At 41.6% G+C, this 20,324-nt stretch overlaps 1 protein-coding gene and 1 long non-coding RNA gene across 2 annotated transcripts; one reads left to right on the top strand and one right to left on the bottom strand.

Annotated features, from left to right (window-relative positions):
• Positions 1–3,228: 3,228 nt before the first annotated feature.
• LOC123045756 (uncharacterized) lies at positions 3,229–9,564 on the bottom strand. The gene is made up of 3 exons (XR_006421579.1): positions 8,880–9,564; positions 6,173–6,638; positions 3,229–3,596 (listed from the first exon to the last, which is right to left on the bottom strand). It is a non-coding gene; the product is annotated as an uncharacterized lncRNA (long non-coding RNA).
• Positions 3,394–5,642, top strand: LOC123045747 (replication protein A 70 kDa DNA-binding subunit). Its single transcript, XM_044468923.1, has 8 exons — positions 3,394–3,614; positions 3,696–3,900; positions 4,191–4,364; positions 4,457–4,736; positions 4,821–4,920; positions 5,001–5,122; positions 5,216–5,294; positions 5,373–5,642. The coding sequence occupies exons 2-8, from the start codon at positions 3,898–3,900 to the stop codon at positions 5,407–5,409; spliced, it is 795 nt and encodes a 264-aa protein (XP_044324858.1). The 5' UTR covers positions 3,394–3,614; positions 3,696–3,897; the 3' UTR covers positions 5,410–5,642.
• Positions 9,565–20,324: the final 10,760 nt, after the last annotated feature.

Here is a 20,324-nt window from a genome sequence, read left to right as displayed (position 1 = left end):
TCTGACTTGCCATTGTCTTTTTGGGGAGAGGCACTTCACACTGCTGTATATTTATTGAATCACTCACCTTCTAAAGCTGTAAGGGTAACACCCTATGAGCTTTGGAAGGGAAGGAAGCCCTCACTTCGCCATTTGGCCGTTTGGGGGTGTAATGCTCAAATAAGGATACCTAGCCAGTTGCGCACCAAACTACAATCTAAAAGTACCCCAGGAATTTTTATTGGTTATGCATCAGGTTCTAATGGTTACCGTTTTTGGGATCCTCAAAGAAAGAAATTGATTGAAAGTGGAGATGCAGTTTTTCTTGATCAGGATACACCTCGCCGTGTTAAACGAGCTAGGGTGGAATTATTAGTAGAACCTGAAGATATCTCTTTACCTAAAACTGAACCTCTAGTTCAGGAAAATAATGATGCTAGTCAATCTACTAACTCTATTTCGAATAGCATGCCTAGGAGAAGTGGGAGGAATACACAACCACCTGCATATTTAGATGAGTATTTTGTTTTTCTGGGGGAAGTGCACTCTAAAATTCAGAACTTAGAGGAAGAACCAAAATCATTCAAAGCTGCATTGGCAAGTCCTGAATCAAATCTTTGGATGGAAGCCATGCAGGAAGAATTAAACTCTATGAGGAAAAATAATGTTTGGGAATTAGTTGAATTACCAAACAATCGAAAGTCTATTGGTTCTAAATGGATCTTTAAAAGGAAACTGAATGCGACTGGTCAGGTGGATAAGTATAAAGCAAGGCTTGTTGCTAAAGGATTTACACAAATGGAAGGAGTTGATTTTGTAGAAACCTTTTCTCCCGTTGCTAAATTTACCTCCATACGGATCATTAGTGCATTAACTGCTTATTATGATCTGGAATTGCATCAAATGGATGTTAAAACAGCATTCTTAAATGGAATGTTGGAAGAAGAAATATACATGAACCAACCAGAAGGTTTTGTGGAAAGGGGGGATGAAGGGAAGGTCTGTAAATTAAACAGGTCTATATATGGTCTTAAACAAGCCTCACGTCAGTGGTATATTCTTTTCGATAATGCAATCACGTCATATGGTTTTTCAATGACGGAAGGTGACCATTGTATCTATTTTAAGATAATGGGAAATAAATTTGTTTTGTTATCTCTTTATGTTGATGATATTCTCATTGCTTCAAATGATAAATCTACACTGATGGAAGTTAAAACCTGGTTATCCTCTAAATTTGACATGAAGGATATGGGGGAAGCTTCCTATGTTCTAGGAGTGGAAATACGTAGAGATAGAAGGAAGAGAATGTTGGGTTTGTCTCAAAAGGCGTATCTCAATAATGTACTTCAGAGATTCTCTATGGAAAATTGCAAGCCTGTTAGAGTACCTATTCTTAGGGGAGCTAAACTTAGTGAGGAAATGTGTGCTAAAACTCCTGAGGAAAAGAAACAAATGAGCAATATTCTTTATTCATCTGCATTGGGTTCTTTAATGTATGCTATGCTATTTACAAGACCTGATATATGCCATGCCGTGGGTTTGTTGAGTAGATATCAAGTGAACCCTGGACCTGAGCATTGGAAACAGATTAGGAACACTTTGCGTTATGTCAAAGGAACTATGGACTATTTTCTGTGTTTTAATGGACACAATCGTCAGCTGCAGGGGTTTACTGATGCTGATTGGCAAGGGGATCTTGATGACCGGAAATCGACTTCTGGTTATCTGTTTACACTAGCAAGAGGAGCTATTTCCTGAAGTAGCAAGAAGCAAGATTCTGTAGCACTTTCATCTATGGAGGCTGAATATATTGCTGCGTCGGAAGCTGTGAAAGAAGGTGTATGGTTAAAGGGGTTTCTTGCGTCTCTCATGGTGGTGGAAAGCGCTTCATATCCTGTTATTATTTTCTGTGATAACCAGGCGGCAATCAAGGTCTCAAAGGATCCCAAGTTTCATAGCAAAACCAAACATATTGAGAGAAGATATCATTACATTCGTGACGTCGTTAATAGATTAAGAACAATTCGTTTAGATTATTTACCTAGTGTGGACATGGTTGCCGATCCACTGACTAAACCTCTTAGTCAGGAAGTATTTTGTAAACATGTTTGCAACATGGGTATTCGTTTATGGAATTAGAATGTTTTAGCCAAGTGGGAGATGTAGAAAATACTTATGTGTGGCTTGCAACATTTTTACTACATAGTTCCTGGAATATGTTTACCTCGATATGGAATTTACCGATGCACTTGAATATTGCTTGGAATACATGAATGGAATATAGTTCATGGAAGCCGGTACATATATGCTGGAAACAGTATTTATTAATGCTGGAATATTTATTGTACTAAATGTATATTAGCCCGGGCACAACATATTATGGAATGCCAAGTTGTTCATGGGATTGGCTCCATGAATTGGAATGCCAAGTTGTTCATGGGATTGGCTCCATGAATTGGTAAAGCCTGTGAATTCGAATTGTAATTCAAATTCAGCGTGCAACTCACACGTACGTGCTTATGGGACAGTTTACAGATGAAACTCCTTAATGGTTACTAATGATCGTGGTTGGTTAAGTTAACCTGGAGTCTTTGTTTAAACAGATTTTATCTGAACATTTATCTGCAATTTATACAGTTTGAAATTAACTGGAATAGCACTATATAAAGGTCCCTAACCCCTAGCCTCAATTGATCATTGTGAGCGGAACCACGGAAAAGGATCAAGGAATAGGGGTTAGACCGTGTGCGTATATCTGGAACTGCAGCGCCGCCTCACGATCGCGCGGGCAGTTCGTCTTGGTCTGCGCTGCCTTTTTCCCTTCCATCCGAGCACATCGGTCACTTCAGACTCCTTTCTGTACGTCTCCACAAGGTACACCATGTTGGTTCTGAATCTGTTTATAGCTTAGTAGTAAAAATTGCAGTTTATTGTTGAAACAGAACACATCCGCAAATCTACCGGGCCGGCTTACGACAGGCTCCAGCCACTCGCCACGCCATAATAAGACGCCCTTGAACTCTCCCGAAAGCTTTTGGGTCCTTATATTACTGCAGATGCCGGCGTTTTGAGCTTCCCTTTTCGTCCTAATCTTGATAGATTTAGGCATTACCTTCAAGTATTTCGGCTGTTAGTTTATACCTTCGTCAATTTTGTAATTTTCTTGATCTGGTATGACCAGGGAGTGGACTGCGTATGACATTGGCCTAATGATTGAGTATTCAAAAGACCGATATGGCTAAATTATGTATAATTCAGAATTTCAAATGCTGCTACAGTGTCTGTTATTGTCAGATAATGCTTGGAAAAAAGTCTATAAAACATGCTCTTTCCACCTATTATAGCAATTGACATGTGTACCAATTCCACAGGCTGTTGCAAATGGGGGCACTAGAAAGTAGAAACTAGCAAAGTTGCCAAAGATCACTGATTCAGATATTACATTAACCAAAAGAACTTCTAGAGGGAGGAGGCCACACCAAAAGAACTTCTGGAGCCAGCAACCGCTGATTTGCAGAGGGCTCACCCGCCGGGGCCAGCGACCAAGGTTGCTAACTTCATAACTTCTCGTAAACAAAGATTCATTTGCAAAATGCCTTGTCCCAGCCAACAGTCTGCTAAAGGAAAAGAAGGTTCTTACCCTGTCCCTTAACGTTTTTCTTATTAAATATATAAACTAAACATTATAGCTGACATTGCAATATTTGTAACAGTGGTAAATGAACATAACAACACAAAGAGCGCTCCAACAGGCTTGGTAATACATGAGCCATCCAACTCAAGAACCTTGAGTGGAACATCCTCAGATGATGAAGATGTTCTAAACGAGTTAGCTGCAAGTTTTCCTACTCACAGTATCCTCACATCGATCAAAGGCTTTGAACAAGGAGAGAGCTCGAAGGGTATTGAACAAGAATGGTGATCTCAAATTGATTGCAACCCTTAGTTTCAGTCATGCCATGTTCCTATCTCATTTCACTATTCCATGGTTGCTCATTCCAGAAATTTTTAAGTCTGGCTTAAAAGTTGTGCAACTACTTATAAATGCTGAAGAAGTATATACTAAATTTTATTCACTTCTGAATTTGTGCTTGGGCTGATGATATGTCTTTTGATTCACATACTTTTTCGGGGAGGCTCTAATATATATAGTTGGTGGCATCAAGATATATATTCTCTTGTACATTAATTCTCAGTTCTTCTTTCAGGACAAGATGAGGTCACTGAAGCGTAAGAGAGTTGAAGCGCCACGCATCCCAACACTTGAGGATGTGCATCCTTACAGTAGGTGGAATTTGTGTGTCCGAGTGTACCACAAGTTCCATGTGGAGAGGTTGGCTTCTGGTAGAAAGCGGCTTAACATGGTGTTATTGGATGATAAGGTAGTACTCATGTGCACATTTAGTTTCAACTGCAACAAATAATATTTTAAAACATTGGATTGTCACAATCTATTTTATCTTTTTATTAATAGGGTAAGAAAATGGCCGCTGTAGTATATGATGACGACGTCGATCGGTTTGATCCTTTGCTCGTAGAGGGGCGGGTATATTATGTGTGGAAGATGCTTGCAGAACCAATTATGAGGAATCAGGATTATTTGTTTGCAGATAGTCAATTTGTGTGCCATTTCAGCTCAGTGACAACAATTAATGAGTTGAGAAATGTGAATGAGCGCTTGATCCCATTGTTCCCTGCGTTTATTCCTTTTGACAGAGTTTGGGAGTTCACCCTAGATAATGATACATATGTTGGTAAGTGCTTCAGTTTCCTTTTGTTCGTTCTAACTGTTCTTTTGTAACAAATCAACTATTAATATTTTTCTGTTCAAATGTTAGATGTTATTGGCATGGTTTTATTTGTAAGTTCTATGGGATATAAAGACGGTTTCTACAATCGGAGGATCCCAGTGAGAAATATTGTTCTGCTAGATGACACGTATGTGTATCTTATGATTTTGAGTTATCTAAATGATTCAAAGTTCTTACATTTCTCTTCTATATTAATTGATTTTGTAGCTATAATATTGTCAAGTTAGTTGTATGGGACAAGTTGGTGACTAATAATCTAAGTGCATGGGAAAAACTCGCCGAGGAGCGTGCTATTGTTGTGGCAACAATGTTACGTGCAGAGCGCATCGGTAAGTCTAAGTGCATGCATTTTTCTATGCATATAATAATAATGTGAAAATAAATTTTGCTAATATATTGATGTTTTGTCTTTAATTAACTAGATCGTGGCCTGCATCCTACAGACTTTAGTAGGATGCACTTTAACCCGAACATCACAGCAGCGCGTGAATTAAGGCAGAGGTAATTGAAAATTTGGTTGAAGTTATCCACTATTTGCTTTATACGGTATATTAAATATTTACAAATAATTTTCTATAGGATCAATAATGATCTTGCTGGACAATCACCTCCATGAATCAAAAGAAGATGAAGAATGGAGTCGTGAAGCAAAAGTGAAGTCTTAGAATAATAGGATAATGTGTTACTTAAGCTAGGTTGAGCTACTTTTGAACCGTGTTGCTTCACTTTGCTTAATTTTGGGTGTACGGTGCCGTGGACAATGATGGAAAGTGCTTTTGTGATCCTTGTTGTAACTGAAACTGAGTTTCACTTTTGAAGTCAAATCTTAAGGTAGTGTAATGCCAAGACCACATGAACAACATATCAAGTTGGTGTGATCTCTGGGTAAAGTAAAATGCAACAGCTTGGAGGCATGTTGAGTCGCAAATAGTTGTTGACATGTGTTAGCTAAGGATGGGTGTAATCAAAATGAAATGGTGTGTGTGGCTCGATGTAACTCTCTGATGTTTGTAGCATCGTTGAACAAAGATTTTCTTGATATGACTAAAGACTAACCTTCTCTTGACGAAAATCATAGTACTACATATTTGGGCTTGTACTTTTGTAGTTCCAATTTATTTCATGTGATTCTGTAGCATAGCACGGGCATCTTACTAATACTCTAATAAATTGAACTAAAACAATACATCTATGGGCATTTTATTTTCTTAATCTCGTAATAATGTTATTAAAAAGTACAAATTTTTATGATTAAATTCCTTTTACTGATATTTCATTGGCGCTTTCAATACATATTCCTCCTTTAGTATGTAGTCTCATGGATCTTTCTAGGCCCCCACCATGAAACCTTAAGAAGAATGAAAGGAGAAGGGGCTTACCTGTAAAATTGTAGTCGAGGCCGTACACCTTGGAGGCTTGGACTCGGAGGAAGTGACCGTGCTGGAACCCTAGGTTCGGGGCCGGCACAAGACGATGGCCAGGAGGTGGAGCCGCTCACGGACGGCTGCGTCGGTGAAGAGCACCGCGGTGGCGCCGCAGCAAAATCACCGTTTGGTCCACCATGTATCTTTTCATGTCACGTGTATGTTTGAATTCCAGCCCATCACCTATTAATAATCCACCATGTATCTTCCTTCCTTCCATCTCAGGTCTAGTTCTCCTCTTCCTAGCCCTCAAAAATAAAGTTCTCTTCCTTTTTATTTCTCTCTCCTAATTCTTTCATTCCTTTGTCAGGTCTCATGTCATTTGACATGTAGTTGTCTCAACTAAATTTTCCTTCTTTATTTTTTTGTCATGTCGTTCCTTACCCTTGGCTTATTGATTCCTAAGTCAGCTCCTTGATACCTAAAAACTCAAAAAAGTATATCAACCAAAGGGATTATCTATAAGCAACCAAGGCGAGACTATTGAATAGACAAAACAACCTTCACCTAAACGCAAACATTGATCTAGCTCAATCGGTTGCGATGAATTTACCTGGACGGGGAGGGAGGTCGCCAGCTTGATTCCAAACGAAAACTAATATTTTTGCCTTGCCTGCCTTGGGCCGGCTTCACTGGGCCACAACGCAGACTGAGGCCAAGCGAGACCCCTGAGACATTCATAAATACAAACACACCGAGGAATAAAAAAAAGCTAAGCGTTTTTCTTTCACCTGGGAACAAAAGGCATTTTTTCTTTCACTTGCGTGTGGCCCTTGTGTGAGACGGATGAAAAATCCTATGCGATGGACAAACCGAAAATTCAGAGAACCGCACCTTGCTTTATCAGTAGATACAGATCAATAAGTGTTAGATACAATACTTCCCAGTTTTCATAAATTGTTCATATTTTGAAAAAAATGTTGTCTTTTCAAATTCAAATTTCAAAAAATATTTGTGTTTTTAGAAAATGTTATCAAATTCAGAAAACATTTGCTATAGTACCTCCTAGTTTTCAAAAAAATGTTCGTGTTTTAAAAAATGTTCAGGTTTCAAAATATAAAAAGAGAAATATTGTTCTTTGTGGAAAATATGTTCTAGTTTTTTTTGTTTAGAAATTTCCTAAAATATTCGTGTTCTAAAATATATCTAATTTTTCCAAACAAATGTCTTTCTTTTGCTCTTAGTATCTGGCGCGGTTGTTCGCTAATTTAGGATGTCGCGATGCAACTTAAATATAGTGTAATGCTTAGTCCAGTGGCTAGCATTCTGGCGTGTCTATCGCGAGCGCTCGTGTTTGAGTCCTCGCTACGTTTAATTTTTTTCTTGGACTTTTTTCACCGCTAGTGGGCTGGCCCATCACGGCTTGAATATGTGGTCGTGCGTTTTTTTCGGCCGAAACAGATCGGGCCGAACGAAAAACGACTGGTCCGACGGACGAAAACTAATCTGGATCTCACCGTAAACCAAAATTTTTGGAGAAACAAGCCTTTCTCTAATATTAGGTAGAGATAGAGAGTAGACATTAACAGGCTATTACATTTTCTTTTTGCCTGGGGGGGGGGGGGGGGGGGGGGGGGGGTGGGGGGCTATTAGAAAAGGGTGTGACTAGATTTTAGTCACTGAGATTTAACCAAGTCTCAGTTTTCCTAACCGGCGCCCATTTATGTGTTTTAGTTTGTAGGTAGTTTTTCTTCTATTTCCAAAAACAGCAAAAGAATTGCGCTTGCAGATGTCCTTAATGTTTTATGGTATCATGGTTCGGTAGTGTGATGTGAGTCTAGTGGTTAGCAAAGCGCGTACCACAGTATAGCGTCCCGAGTTCAAATCCTCAGCTCAATACTCTTTTTTTTCGGCTGCTGCTGAAAAAAGGTGACAGCGTGCATCGTCTAAAACGAAACAACGTCCAAGATTCAAATGTTTTTGGAGAAGAATCTGGTTTCTCCAAACAAAATAGAGAAGACAAAAATAGTGTACGCACGTGGATCCCCTCCCAGGCTCTCTTCCCTTAGGCGATAGAGGAGCGAGTGGTTCCTATCCTTCCTTGGACGCCATCGAGCCGGTGATCTCCGCCCCCTCCATCCGCTGCTCCGGCTACTGGGGGTGGTCGGGGAAGGCGACGGCGGCGGAGTGATGGTGGAGGGCACGGGTGTTAGATTAGGGGGTAGATGTGGCCTAGTTTTTTTCTTTTTGGATGGGAGGTTGGTGGAGGCCGGCGCGTCTATAATTCTTTAGGACCAAAATTTTCGTCTCCCGCACGCTTTCCCCTCACTAGTGCGCGCTTTATGCCCGATGCTATTCGGCCTTGCGTCCAGGTTGGTCCCCCGATAGAGAAGAGGCCACGATTTAGTTGTCCCAGCAGATAAAGTGCCCTTAAATTTATCGACAGATAAGGTGCCTTTACTACTCTAGTTCTAACGGTAGTTTCTGTGCCCTGAGATACTTGTGTCGGCAGTAACAAATGTTCCGGCAGTCCATTTGCCCTTGTTTACGTATTTCTCCCGGCAGTTAGCTGCCCTCAATTAAGTGTTGTGGTTTAGAGATTCAAACAATCGATAGACTACACGGATCTAACGAATCTTACTCTAATTTCATGGGCTGTGAGAACATAACCATAGGATTTCTATTTCAAAAAAGAAAGGGGGGGGGGGAGGGAGGGACTAACCGGTTTTCCGTCGGAGTCGGAGTCGTTGCCGGAGTAGCTGTGGACCTTCGGCTCCGGTTGGGGAGGCACGATGACGGCGATGAAGTCAAGGTCAAAGGTGATAACTACTTATGTAGTGTTAGAAAAACGTTCTATATTATGAGACGGAGAAAGTAATATCTAGTATGCACAGAAAAGAAAAATAAGTTCGTTTACAATAGATAACCTATGTTTTGTTTGTTTGAGGGCGACAGATAACGTATGTAGGAGGTACAAATGGAAATATTGCTTTGTATCTCCCGAGCCATTCCTGCCACGGAGTTGCTTGCGGCTAATACCACGGCGAAGACGACCCCAAGCCCATGTAGGATTTCAGTTGGTGATTTGTTAATATTATATTTTAAATGAAATTTTACAAAAAATGCGTGAAATTATTCATTCCCAAATATATTGCACCCACGGTTTGGCCAACCAAAAGGAGCCCAGGTTGAAAGGAGCACGTTGCCATGTCGCGGTCAGGGGCGGATCCACCTGTAGCTGTAACATCCCAAATTTTTAATTTGGAATGTTATACACTAGATCATCATTGCATATCATATTTATTGTATTTTGGTTGATCCTAGAAATTTTTCGCAACTCAAGGACCCTCGGAGAGAGTTGGGGATTTCGTTATTTTCATATTTGAGTTGTCTCAAATTTTGTAAATAGGATCATTTGATTTTATTTATTTTCTCTTTAATTATTTCTATTACAAAAATTATGAGAGAGGGAATAAAATGACTTTCCCAAAATAAAGAAATATTGAGGATTTAATAAAAAATCATTTAATATTTTATTTGGTTATATTTGCTATTTTATTGGAATTTAGGAAAAATGAACGTTTTTCAAAATTGCATTTACGACCCAAATAAATGTTCACCCTGTGCGGCTTGATTTTAGAAGCCGGGGAAAATTTATTTTAGGATTTTTGGAGTCCGTTTAGTAGTCTTTTTGTTTTTTTTCCGAGCATAAATATTTAAAAAAACGTCCGAACCGACCTACGGGCCGTGCTAGGCCCGGACTCCTCCGGCCTCAGCCCTTATAAGCCGCCGGCCCACCCCGGGCCAAAACCCTAGCCGCCGCCCGCCTCGAGCCCCGCGCCCGCGCCACCGCCGCCGCCGCCGCCGCCGCGCCCCGTGCCCGCCGCCGCCGCCCTCGCCGCCGCCCGCCGCCGCCCCGCGCCACGCCGGACCCCGCCGCCGCCGACGCTGCCGCCTCGCCGGAGCCGCCGCCGCCCGTCTCACCGCCGAGTCACCGAGGTTGACCCGCCGGTTTTCGTTTGGTTTTTCGCCGGTTTTCGTTCTTTTTTTAGTTTCCGTTTTTTTCTTTAGATCGGTTTTTTTCGGTTTAGGCTAATTAGCGAGCGTTCGCTCGTTCGTTTGTTTTAACGAACGCGTTCTTCGTTTAGATCCAGTTAACGAACGTTCATTCGTTAAACTGTTCATCGTTTTTCTTTTTCTTGGATTAAATCCGCGATTTTTTTGATCGCGATTTCTGATCAGATTTTCGTTTTAGTCTAACTTTTCGCTCGTTTATCTGAATCAGGCGATTCAAGCGCCTGGAGTTTCGTCTCGAAACCCCTTTTTCGTTTAGCCAACTTAAACAAGTTTTTGCCACCATAAAAAAATTGCCTTAGATTCAGAATAGTAAACGAAGCCAGTTTCTTTTGCTGTTTGTCTTCCGTTGCTTCGTTCGATTTAATTCTTTTTGTCAACCGGAGTTCTTAAGTTAAACTTTCTGGTTAGATCTCTTATTTGAGTTTTACCTGTGCATTAGTTGAGTACTTATTGTATGCTTGTTTGTTTGCGATAGAGTACCCGGAGTGCGCCGGTTGCTACTTCGAATTGCTAGGTTTTCCGGATCATCAGCAAGGCAAGTGACACTTTGATCATGTTTTCCCTCTACCCAGTTTTATTGCATTAGATCAATCCTTACACATTGCATGATTAGGATCTAATTAAATTGTGGGTTTGGGAAGTAGTTGAGGTATTACCTATTACCTGTTATTATCAAACATTTGGAAGTTACTTCTACGTTTGCTTATTATGCCATGCTATGCTAGTGTGAATTGGGTGAGTGTATTCATGACAGATGTGAGATTGTTAACTAATGGTTTATCTAAGGTGGCAACTTAAATACACATCTGGGTGGATTGAGGCACCTGGATATTCCAGCGATTGTCTATTTTTCTTTATGGACCGCCACCCAGGCTCAAAGAGATCATGAGATTATTCATGCTAGAAACTTCCGTGTGCAGCCACAAGCTATTATGGGCTCTAGCATAGTTTAATAAGTTTGTGCGAACTCTTACAGTGGTAGACTAGCAGATGTAGGGGATGTAGGTGGTACGGTCTACCCGATCGTAAGGTGCTAGCACTTCTGAAAGACTATGTCTCGGTCATCCGTTTCTCAAACACCTTGTAATGCGAGAAACCAAATGGAGGCGATCGAGTCTTATGGGGAAAAGTGCGCAAACCTGTGTAGAGTGTAATAAACTAAGCATGGTTAGCCGTGTCCCCGATTATGGACATCTTAAGTATCTAGTACCTGGATTTTCATGTGAATCTCAACATGTTACTCTAAATTAATTTGTTGGGTTTTATTTAATGATGATGCTTAATTGGGATTGAAGATGCTATCAACCATTCTCAATGTTTAACAACCACCATGATAGTAATTAAATTTATTCCTTTGAAGTAGGGAAAAATTGGCTTTATGCAAAACTGTAACCATAGAGCTTTCCACCGACCAAATATGCATATAGAATAGCCGTTTCATTCCATTACTCTTTATGTGTTACTTTGTCAGCATATTACATGTGTTGACCCGTTTCGGGCTGCAACGTTAATGTTGCAGACTTTTCAGACGACGATTAAGGAGTTATAGGTCGTGGTTCTATACTCAGTGATGCCGTTGGAGTTGATGGACTCACTTATCTTCCAAGCCTTCCGTTGTTATCGTTATTAGATGGCCTTAAGCCATATTTATTGTAATAAGTTCTCTTTTGAGACACTCGATGTAATAAGTGTGTGATTGCTACTCTGTTATAAATCCTTCAAGTACTGTGTGGTGTCAACATTACTGATCCAGGGATGACACCTGAGCACAGAGATTGGACCGTTTGAGGTCTGGTCGCTACAGTTGCTAAGTGAAATCATTAAATAAGAAGTACTTCTTTCAAAGATTACTCCACCTTCTCAGATTATGACAAGTGACGCACTATATATATGTCACTTTTCGCAACATGTAAGTTTTTTCTTTTTTCTTAGATTCACTTATTCAAAACGTTTTATCTCTTAAACCATGGGTTAAATCTTGAACCGTTTTCATTGTTGAATTTCTCGCGTCGGAATCTTCAAAACTAAATCCCATGTTGATAAGTTTTGATATACTTTTTTTTCATAAAAAAACCAGACAAAAAAACTGAACCGGAAGCACATTCTTTTTCCTTTTCGAAAACCATTTTCGAGAGGCACGACCGTGCCTGTCGTGACCAAATCCGCGTCTCACATGGAAACAAAACCTTGTCTCTCGCGAGAAAAAAACACATTTTTTTTCATTTCCCAGAGGCACGGCCATACCTCTCGCGGAAGCAAAATTATATCTCTCATGAAAGGAAAAAAAGGAAAAAAAACATATTTTTTTCCATTTCCGAGAGGCACGACCGCGCCTCTCGTGGAAGCAAAATCTTGTCTCTCAAAGAAGAAAAAAAGAATAAAAAATATTTTTTTTTTCGTTTTCGAGAGGCCTCTCGTTAAAGCAAAACCGTGCCTCTCACGAAAAAAAAAGAAAAACGTGTCTTTTTTGTTTCCAAAAGGCACGTCCTTGCATTTAGCGGAAGCAAAACCGTGCCTCATGAAAAAAAAAGAGAGAAAACAAATTTTTTCACACAATTTTTTCAGAAACACAGGTGAAAAACCAACAAGCCAAAAACGCTTGCGAAAAAATAAAATAAAAACAAAATTCGAAGAGAGCGCCCAGAGCACGACACGTGACGGTGGTTGAGAACGCACCAAGTGACGCGCTCTGAGCCCACCTCAAGTGACACTTGGGACGCTCACTTTGTTCCCAGAGTGAAAACAACATCTGGAATACCGACCATTGTTCCCGAAGGAGGGCTCACTTTTGAATAAACGGATATAAAAAAAAAAGGGAAAACTCGCATGTTGTGACAAGTGGCGCACACCTAGAGTGATGGGAGTGACCATTGCAAGATGTACTCCTTAATTAGTGATTTTGAAGAAATTGAACTGGAGAGCTGAGGGCACCGTGGGCACGCCAAAAAATGGGCTTCGATTCAAACACCGCTCAAGCACTTGGTTAACGCCAAATATTTGGCTTAGCAGGTGGAAAACCGTCGCCGCTCACTGTGCCGTAATGTCGAGTTTTTGAACTGGGTTGCACGAGCGAACAATGCATTGGGCCGACCTAATTGCTAGCGAAGCATTTTTTCTGTACAATATATTTTTACCGGTTTTGTGAACCTTCTTGAAAGTTCCTGAACCGGGTTTTTTCTTGTTGGTTTCTACTTCTGGGGTTTTCGGTTTTTCCATTTTCTTTTTATTTTTCTTTATTTTTTTCGTTTTCCCGTTTCTTTTTTGTGTTTCTTTTTTTTTTGCAATTTCCAAGAATTCTTAAAAAGTTCAGACTTTCATACGTTGTTCAAAATTTCAAATTTTGTTCACTTTCCAAAAAATGTTTGGATTCGAAAATTTGGTTCACCTTTTTGAAAAATGTTCGGTATTTCAATATTTTGTTCATGTTTTTCCAAAAAAAATGCATTTTCCAAAAATGTTTTGAAATTTGAATTTGTTCATGTTTTTCAAAAATTGTTCACCTTTTTTTACAGAATTTAGGAATTTTGTTCACAATCCAGAAATTGTTCAAGTATTCCAATTTTTGCTCACGTTTTTAAAGTTTGTTTAGAATTTCAATATCTTGTTGACGTTTTTCAAAAATTGTTCATTTTTACAAAAATATGGAATTTTGAAATTTGTTCAGGCGTTACAAAAATTGCACACGCTTTTTCTATAGGGTTCAGAATTGTGGGGTTCTTAGATGGCGCGTGGGTGGGCACTCGATACGTTTCGCCATGTGAGTGGAAGCACCATCAATCGAGTAAATAGAATAGTTCCCCTTGGCTAACGCTGGATCAAGATAGCAATGCTTAACTAAGGTCAAGGCCATGGATACAGAGAGTAATAAATTTGGAGCCTAATCAAGCGCAGATTTACTGGAGACAAAGGGGCATGGATGTATGCAGGGATGATTACCTCGCCGTCGCCGCCCGCCGGGGGGTTCTGCTTCGCGGCGAGAGAGGGGGAGGTGCTTGGCCGGGCAGGGAGGTCCTGTCGCCGCACCGCTGGGAGGAGGGGTTCTTCTACCCTTACCCTCGCCGGCGACGAAGCCGGCTGCCTGCCCCTGCCGCCGTCTCCGCTCTCCTTTTTTTCTCTACTAGGGCTGCTCTGCAGTCTCCAGTTCAGTTAGTTGTCACAACAAGTAGTTTGGCATCACTATTAGAGTTAGATCTTGACCGGGTCAACGGACCGATGTATACACAAACTTTTTATGGAAAAAAAAGAAGAAAAAAAGGTTGGGTGATGGCACGGAGCGATGGGCCCGGTATGCGTGTGGTGTGGTGCGAGGATTGGTAAGGCGTCGGTCCTGGTCGACACTCGAGACACCAAAAAGTGTGTCGAAGGATTCGGGGAAGAACAGGAAAGAAACTGGTAGCAGATTCTGCAAACCGGGCCATTCGGTGTAATAATCATCAGTTTGCGGGACGAAGCCCATAAACCTGTTCCAAATAGATCCTTCAAATCCGTCCGCTTCGACTTATTTTTATGAGATTCCAAATTCGTGAGCCCATTTCCTTCATATCTACCAGATTTTACCCGATTTTGTTGGCTTCCCTTTTCCTTGGCGCTAAGGCATTTTCTTCGGCTTCAATTCCTACCTTCCGTGTCGCCACTGCCTCCAACCTCGCCGTCTGGCCCACCGGCGCCGGAATTCGGCGGGATGGCGTATCCGCCGCCCTGGGGTGCCCCATACCACACGCCATCACCGCCTCCACTTATCCGAGTTGTGGGGTTCAGAATTTTTTCATGTTTTTTTAGAGAAACCACTTTTAGTAAAATGTTCGGTATTTCTATATTTTGTTCTTGTTTTTTAAAAATTGTTCACTTTTTCAAAAACTTTTAAGAATTTCTGAAATTGTTCATGTTTTTGTGTATAGATTAATTTTTTTCCATATTTTCAAAAAGTATTCGGAAATTTAAAAACGTATGGAATTTCAAAACTTTGTGTACGTTTTCAAAAATTGTTCACAAACTCGATTGCTCACATTTTCTCTAGTTGATCGCGTTTGTCAAGAAAAGTTCAGAATTTTTAAAAAGTGTTCAATTGTTTTGGAAAATATTTGGATATGCCATTGTAATTATTTCTTAAAAGTTTGTGGTGTGTATCAGTCACTAACAACAGGCATCATTTGGGGGCAGCTAGCTACACTCGTTATATAGCGAGGGGTTATGAGACTGCACGGTATTTTTGCCAATTTTTCACCGCTCGTTACAGTACCACCTAATTGGCTGGCTCACTTGCGCTACCCGCCTGATAGGAGGTCCCTTGGCAGGCTGGGGGAAGTAACTAGTTGACGATCGCTCGTTCAGGAGCCCCGCAAAGATCACTTGCGGAAGGGCTGAGAGCGCGCCACGTGTTGCGCTCTCTCCGGATTTTGTTTTTATTTTCCGCACGCATTTTCGTCTTTTAAACCAGTTTTTTCATGCGTTTTTTGACCTTTTGGTTTTTCATCGGTCTTCCTTAACTTTTGGACAAAAAAATTTCACATGAAAAAAACGCGTTCTCTTTTTTCTTTTACTTTCGCCAGAGGTACGGTCGTGCCTCTCGAAAATGAAAAAAATAATGTGTTTTATGTTTTTTTCCTTTGCGAGAGGCATGGTTTTGATTTCGTGAGAGGCATAGTTATGCTTTTGCGAGAGACACGGACGTGGCTCTCGAAAACGGAAAAAACACGCATTTTATCTGTTTTTCCCCTTCCGCGAGAGGCACGACCGCTTTCGAAAAAGAAAAAAAGCCATGCTCCCGATTCGGTTTTCTCGTTCTATTTTTTCATGAAAAAAGTTCGTCAAAACCAACAACATGGGATCAAGTTTGAAGATCTTGACGCGAGTAATCCAACGGTGAAAACGGTTTGAGATTTGGACGCACGGTTTAAGAAATAAAATGTTTTGAATAAACGGATCTAAGAAAAAAGGAAAAAAAACTCCCAAATTACGACAGGTGGCATGCTGCATGTGTGAGTGAAGTAATTCTCAATTAGTTTTTTTGAGTGGTAAACCGAATTTTATTGATGAGTGTCGAGGTTTACAGAGATGATAAAGGGATCATGAGGAACCCCTAGCCACAAGTGGCGACCAATATCTAGTCTAGAAGAGAATTTTGCTAAATTATTAGTATCCCGGTTCGACGAGCGACCTTCAAAAATGAAGGCTGGTGAATTCTCTTGCCCGAGCTACAATCTCTTTGATTATGGTAGAGTTCCTGCCTTCAGTGCTTGTCTTAATGTCTGAGATCACCGACTTACAATCGCATGCGATAATAATCTTGTCCACCGCCAGATCAAGCGCAAGAGATAAGGCTTCCCGACACGCGAAAGCTTCGAGTGTAGCTGGATCAACAATTTTAGTGAAGACCATAGCAGAATATCCTAAGAACACACCATCATGATCTATGCAAACTGCTGCAGCCGCTCCCCTCTCTCCGCTTCTTGCTAGACCTTCATCAACTTGAATCTTTGATATACCCGGTCCCAGAGCTCTCCATTGTTGGCGGGGCTGAGTGTTTCTGGAATTCCCGTTCGCAGCTCTCACCTGCGCTCTCTCTTGCATTTTTATTGAATCAAGTTCATCAATGAATCTTACCACAAAAGAGTGTGTGGCGTGTGGGTTCTGGAGCTCGCCCTCATGGATTGCTTTTCTCCTTGCTGTCCAAATTGCCCACAAAGTAACCACTGTCTCTATCAGTTTCGGGTGTGATAGGCTTTCAATCAAAGAGAAAACCCAACACTTGCATTCGGCTCAATTGTGGATAGAATATGATCAACAATCTCAACATCTGCCAAGGCCCAAACACACCTCGCCATCAAACAGTCCAAAAGAGAATGCCGCCATGAGTCCTGAACACCACGCAAGTGGCACTTATCAACATTTGACATATTTCTCTTATGGCGAACATCCTCGGTGGGAATTGACTGCTTTGCCAACCTCCAAAGAAAATTACGGATTTTTCCTGGGACCTGAACTAACCACAGAGAGGACCACGCCTTGCCCTCCTCCTCGTAATTTGAACGTCCCACATTGTTTTCCAACCAGTCTTCCCTCCTTCTTTTAGTGTCTACTAGCATGCGGTATGATGAACGAACGGTAAAAACACCGTTTCTTTCATAATTCCAAGCCCATAAATCATCCAAGTTTTTAGTACACGGAGGGATACTTGCAATGGCATTAACATCAGGTGTTAAGAAGAACTGGTGTAGTCGCTCCATCCTCCAAGTTGCGCTAGTGGCATCGATCAATTCGCTGACCCTAGTAGGTGGATTGTTGGATAGACATGTGATTGGTCTCATCACCACGTTGGTGGGAATCCAATTATCCTCCCAAATCATTGTTGTAGCTCCATTACCATGAAGGAAATATGCCCTAAAGGCAATAATAAAGTTGTTATTTATAATTCCTTATATCATGATAAATGTTTATTATTCATGCTAGAATTGTATTAACCGGAAACTCAGTACATGTGTGAATACATAGACAAACAGAGTGTCTCTAGTATGCCTCTACTTGACTAGCTCGTTAATCAAAGATGGTTATGTTTCCTAAGCCATAGACATGTGTTGTCATTTGATGAACGGGATCACATCATTAAAGAATGATGTGATGGACAAGACCCATCCGTTAGCTTAGCATAATGATCGTTTAGTTTTATTGCTATTGCTTTCTTCAGGACTTATACATGTTCCTCTGACTATGAGATTATGCAATTCCCGGATACCGGAGGAACACCTTGTGTGCTATCAAACATCACAACGTAACTGGGTGATTATAAAGATGCTCTACAGGTGTCTTCGATGGTGTTTGTTGAGTTGGCATAGATCAAGATTAGAATTTGTCACTCCATGTATCGGAGAGGTATCTCTGGGCCCTCTCGGTAATGCACATCACTATGAGCCTTGCAAGAAATGTGTCTAATGATTTAGCCACGAGATGATGCATTACACAATGAGTAAAGAGACTTGCCGGTAACGAGTTTGAACTAGGTATGATGATACCGACGATCGAATCTCGGGCAAATAACATACCGATGACAAAGGGAACAACGTATGTTGTTATGTAGTTTGACCGATAAAGATATTCGTAGAATATGTAGGAGATAATATGAGCATCCAGATTCCGCTATTGGTTATTGACCGGAGATGTGTCTCGGTCATGTCTACATAGTTTTCGAACCCGTAGGGTCCGCATGCTTAATGTTCGATGACGGTTTGTATTATGAGTTATGTGATTTGATGACCGAAGTTTGTTCGGAGTCCCGGATGAGATCACAGACATGACAAGGAGCCTCGAAATGATCGAGACATAAAGATTGATATATTGGACGATGTTATTCGGACACCAGGTGAGTTCCAAGAGGTACCAGATAATTATCGGAGTGCCGGAGGGTTATCGGACCCCTCGGGGGAACAAATGAGCCTTGATGGGCCTCAGTGGGGAGAGAGAAGGGCCAAAAGGGGGCTGGCCGCGCACCCCCCCTTGGGTCCGAATTGTACTAGGGGAAGGGGGCGGCGCCCCCCTTTCCTTCCCTTTCCCTCTCCATTCCTTCTTCCCCCTTTCCTCTAGGTGGAATCCTACTAGGACTTGGAGTCCTAGTAGGACTGCCCTCTCCTGGCGCGCCCTACAGGGCCAGCCGCCCTCCCCCTCCACTCCTTTATATACGGGGGCAGGGGCACCCTAGAACACACAAGATCAATTGTCTTAGCCGTGTGCGGTGCCCCCCTCCATGGTTACACACCTCGGTCATATCGTCGCAGTGCTTAGGTGAAGCCCTGCGCTGGTAACTTCATCATCACCGTCGCCACGCCGTCGAGCTGATGGAACTCTCCCTCGTCCTCAACTGGATCAAGAGATCGATGGACGTCATCGAGCTGAACGTGTGCTGAATGCGGAGGTGCCGTACATTCGGTGCTTGGATCAGTTGGATCGCAAAGACGTTCGATTACATCAACCGCGTTACTAAACGCTTCCGCTTTCGGTCTACGAGGGTACGTAGACACACTCTCCCCTCTCGTTTCTATGCATCTCCTAGATAGATCTTGCGTGATCGTAGGAATTTTTTTGAAATACTGTGTTCCCCAATAGTGGCATCAGAGCCAGGTCTATGCGTAGATGTTATATGCACGAGTAGACCACAAAGAGTTGTGGGCGATAATAGTCATACTGCTTACCAACAACGTCTTACTTTGATTCGGCGGTATTGTTGGATGAAGCAGCCCAGACCGACATTACATGACCGCGTTCATGAGACTAGTTCTACCGACGTGCTTCGCACACAAGTGGCTAGTGGGTATCTGTTTCTCCAACTTTAGTTGAATCGAGTTTAACTACGCCCGACCCTTGTTGAAGGTTAAAACATCACACTTGATGAAAAATCGTTGTGGTTTTGATGCGTATGTAAGAATGGTTCTTGCTAGAAGCCTGTAGCAGCCACGTAAAACTTGCAACAACAAAGTAGAGGACGTCTAACTTGTTTTTGTAGGGCATGTTGTGATGTGATATGGTCAAGACGTGATGATATATAAATTGTTGTATGAGATGATCATGCTTTGTAATAGTTATCGGCAACTGGTAGGAGCCATATGGTTGTTGCTTTATTGTATGAAATGCAATCACCATGTAATTGCTTTACTTTACCACTAAGTGGTAGCGATAGTCGTAGAAGCAATCATTGGCGAGACGACAATGATGCTACGATGGAGATCAAGGTGTCAAGGCAGTGACGATGGTGATCATGATGGTGCTTTGGAGATGGAGATCAAAGGCACAAGATGATGATGGCCATATCATATCACTTATTTTGATTGCATGTGATGTTTATCTTTTATGCATCTTATTTTGCTTAGTACGACAGTAGCATTATAAGATGATCTCTCACTAAATTTTAAGGTATAAGTGTTCTCCCTGAGTATGCACCGTTGCTACAGTTCGTCGTGCCGAGACACCACGTAATGATCGGGTGTGATAAGCTCTACGTTCACATACAACGGGTGCAAGCCAGTTTTGCACACGCAGAATACTCGGGTTAAACTCGACGAGCCTAACATATGCAGATATGGCCTCGGAACACTGAGACCGA

This window comes from Triticum aestivum, chromosome 1A, assembly GCF_018294505.1.
Source record: "Triticum aestivum cultivar Chinese Spring chromosome 1A, IWGSC CS RefSeq v2.1, whole genome shotgun sequence".
In the NCBI taxonomy this organism is placed as follows: domain Eukaryota; kingdom Viridiplantae; phylum Streptophyta; class Magnoliopsida; order Poales; family Poaceae; genus Triticum; species Triticum aestivum.
This window is presented reverse-complemented; position numbering and strand designations above follow the sequence as displayed.

Bases quoted from the DNA above. Each gene is read 5' to 3' on its own strand.
- LOC123045747 (XM_044468923.1), top strand. The intron at 5,123-5,215 runs GTAAGTCTAAGT...TTAATTAACTAG, and splicing joins GTTACGTGCAGAGCGCATCG to ATCGTGGCCTGCATCCTACA. The intron at 5,295-5,372 runs GTAATTGAAAAT...AATTTTCTATAG, and splicing joins GCGCGTGAATTAAGGCAGAG to GATCAATAATGATCTTGCTG.